General features: G+C 43.1%; 1 protein-coding gene across 1 annotated transcript; it reads left to right on the plus strand.

Annotated features, from left to right (window-relative positions):
* The first annotated feature begins 1,745 nt into the window (after positions 1 to 1,745).
* LOC100347635 (olfactory receptor 5G3-like) lies at positions 1,746 to 2,697 on the plus strand. The gene has a single exon (XM_002709153.2). It carries the CDS (start codon positions 1,753 to 1,755, stop codon positions 2,695 to 2,697), a length of 945 nt encoding a protein of 314 aa, XP_002709199.1. The 5' UTR covers positions 1,746 to 1,752.
* Positions 2,698 to 2,929: the final 232 nt, after the last annotated feature.

Here is a 2,929-nt window from a genome sequence, read left to right on the forward strand (position 1 = left end):
GAGAGACGTCTATTTCCTTTTCTTCTCTGCCATCATCTTACGTTTTTGTTTCTTGGGACCTCTTTTGACTTCACACATGTCATACAGTTAATGCAGTCTTCTTTTTTTTTAAGATTTACTTATTTATATGAGAGGTAAAACTATAGAAAAGGAGAGGGAAAGAGAGAAAGGTATTCCACCTACTGGTTCACTCTCCAAATAGCTGCAATGGGCTGATTCGAAGGCAGGAGCTAGGAGATTCTTCTGGGTCCCCCATGCAGGTGCGGGGACCCAAACACTTGGGTCATATTCCACTGTTTTCCCAGGCCAAAGCAAAGAGCTGGATTGGAAGTGGAATAGCCGGGACTTGAACCGGCACCTATAAGGGATGCTGGCACCTCAGGTGGAGGCTTAACCTACTATGCCTCATTGCCAGCCCCCATAGTTTTCCTTTTTAAGTGTATATTTATGAACACGAACACCTTTCATTTGTTTCTACCAGTCTTCAGGCTGAGCAACCTCTTTGTCAAGTGTGAGCTTTATCCCTTCTATATCCTTTTATAAAGGGGAATAAGGAGTAAACCAATAAATACATACACACATCATGTCTAATAACATTAGGATGCTACTGGTCATTTATGAAGAACAGGAACTCTTCTGCTTGTCTTTTCCCTGAAGTTTAATATTAGGATAAGAATATCCCTTTAGTTTACCCAGTTTTCCCAGTAAGGATATTTCTAAATGAGTTTTATTGTCCTGTTATACATTAACATGAAACAAGAATAGTAATTCTCATTTCAAATACAGTTTGTGCTGGCGCCGCGGCTCAATAGGCTAATCCTCCGCCTGTGGCACCAGCACACCGAGTTCTAGTCCCAGTCAGGGCGCCGGATTCTGTCCCAGTCGCTCCTCTTCCTGTCCAGCTCTCTGCTGTGGCCCGGGAGTGCAGTGAAGGATGGCCCAAGTGCTTGGCCCCTGCACCCGCATGGGAGACCAGGAGAAGCACCTGGCTCCTGGCTTCAGATCAGTGCTGTGTGCTGGCCACAGCACGCCAGCCGCAGCAGCCACTGGGGGGTGAACCAATGGAAAAAGGAAGACCTTTCTCTCTGTCTCTCTTTCACTGTCCACTCTGCCTGTCAAAACAAATACAGTTTGTTTTTAAAATTTATTTATTTATATGAAAGCAGAGTTATAGAGAGGGAGAAGCAGAGGTGGAGAGAGAGGTCTTCCATCCGCTGGCTCACTCCTCAAATGGCCACAACTACCAAAGCTGAGCCAGACTGAAGCCACGAACCAGAAGCCAGAAAGTTTCTCTGGGTCTCCCATGTGGGTCCAGGGGCCCAAACACTTGAGCTATCTTCTGCTGCCTTCCCAGGCACATTAGCAAGGAGTTGTATTGGACGTGGAGTAGCTCAGACTCCACCAGCACCCATATGGGTTGCCATTGCTGCAGGTGGCAGCTTAACTCACTAATCCACAGCACCGGCCCCTTGAATGTAATTTTATAATCTGAGAGAGACTTAGATCATTTGGTTGGAAGTCTCTCTTTGGTGGAGGGTACAGAATAATATAATTTGTTGCACAAGTTTACACACCTGTTTGCACAACTTCCTAGACATAGTATCTAAGAATACTATCTCCAGTTCAACAATATTTCACAAGACTTGCCATGGGCCATTTAAAACAACCTATCATCAGGTTAAATTATTGTTAATGATGAATTTTTTGTGATAAAAATAATTCTTTTTCTTTCTTATCAGATTATACTTCTCAATGGAACATAAGAATCAGACAACAGTGACTGAATTTCTCTTCTTGGGCCTCACAGATCTTCTCCATCAGAAGATTGTCCTGTTTTTCATGCTTCTTTTTATTTATCTTGTTACCCTGGGGGGTAACTTGGGGATGATTACTCTCATATGGCTTGAGCCCAAACTCCACACTCCTATGTACTTTCTTCTTAACCATTTGTCCTTTGTTGATATTTGCTCCTCTTCGTCCATTGCTCCGAAAATGCTGTGTGATATCTTTGCCAAGAGAAAGGTCATCTCCTTTGTGGGTTGTGCTGCTCAAATGTGTTTCTTTGGTCTTTTTGTGGCAACTGAGTGTTTCCTCCTGGCTGCAATGGCATATGATCGGTATACTGCCATCTGTAAGCCCTTGTTGTATACACTCATTATGTCTCAGCGGGTTTGTGTTCAGTTAGTCATAGGGCCTTATGCCATGGCTCTTATCAGCACTGTGACCCATACCACCTTGACTTTTTGCTTACCCTTCTGTGGTCCCAACGTCATCAATGACTTTTTCTGTGACATTTCCCCACTGCTTTCCTTAGTATGTGCAGACACCTGGACCAATAAGTTGGTGCTTTTCATCCTGGCTGGAGCTATAGGAGTGCTCAGTGGTCTGATCATCATGATCTCCTATGTTTGCATCCTTGTGGCCATCCTCAAGATCCAGACTGCCGGTGGCAGGTGGAAGGCCTTCTCTACTTGTTCTTCCCACCTCGTAGCTGTCTCCACTCTCTACGGGACGCTTTTCTTTATCTATGTCCGACCTAGCTCAAATTCCTCTCTGGATATCAATAAAGTGATTTCTGTATTTTACACTATGATAATTCCCATGTTGAACCCCATCATCTACAGCTTGAGAAACAAGGAGGTGAAAGATGCGTTCAGGAGAAAGTTTGAAAGGAAAAATGTTCTAATAGGTAGGTAAGATAGAACTTCATTTGTGTTGTGCCATAAATGTTGGCACAAAATATATATCACAAGAAACATGGGAGTGAGAATCAGAAACTGCATGAGTCCTGGTTCTGACAGTTCACAGGTTCTTTGAAAAATGGAGAAATTCTTGAATATTATTATGCTTAGAGTTTTGTGTGGCATAAGGGTGGTTTCACAATTATATTAATTTATGACTTGTAAAAATCTACTAGAAGAAAATTTGG

The sequence above is a fragment of the Oryctolagus cuniculus genome, chromosome 1 (genome assembly GCF_051225735.1).
Source record: "Oryctolagus cuniculus isolate XC-2025 breed Fujian yellow rabbit chromosome 1, ASM5122573v1, whole genome shotgun sequence".
Taxonomy (NCBI): Eukaryota; Metazoa; Chordata; class Mammalia; order Lagomorpha; family Leporidae; genus Oryctolagus; species Oryctolagus cuniculus.

Bases quoted from the DNA above. Each gene is read 5' to 3' on its own strand.
- LOC100347635 (XM_002709153.2), top strand. From the start codon at position 1,753: ATGGAACATAAGAATCAGACAACAGTGACTGAATTTCTCTTCTTGGGC.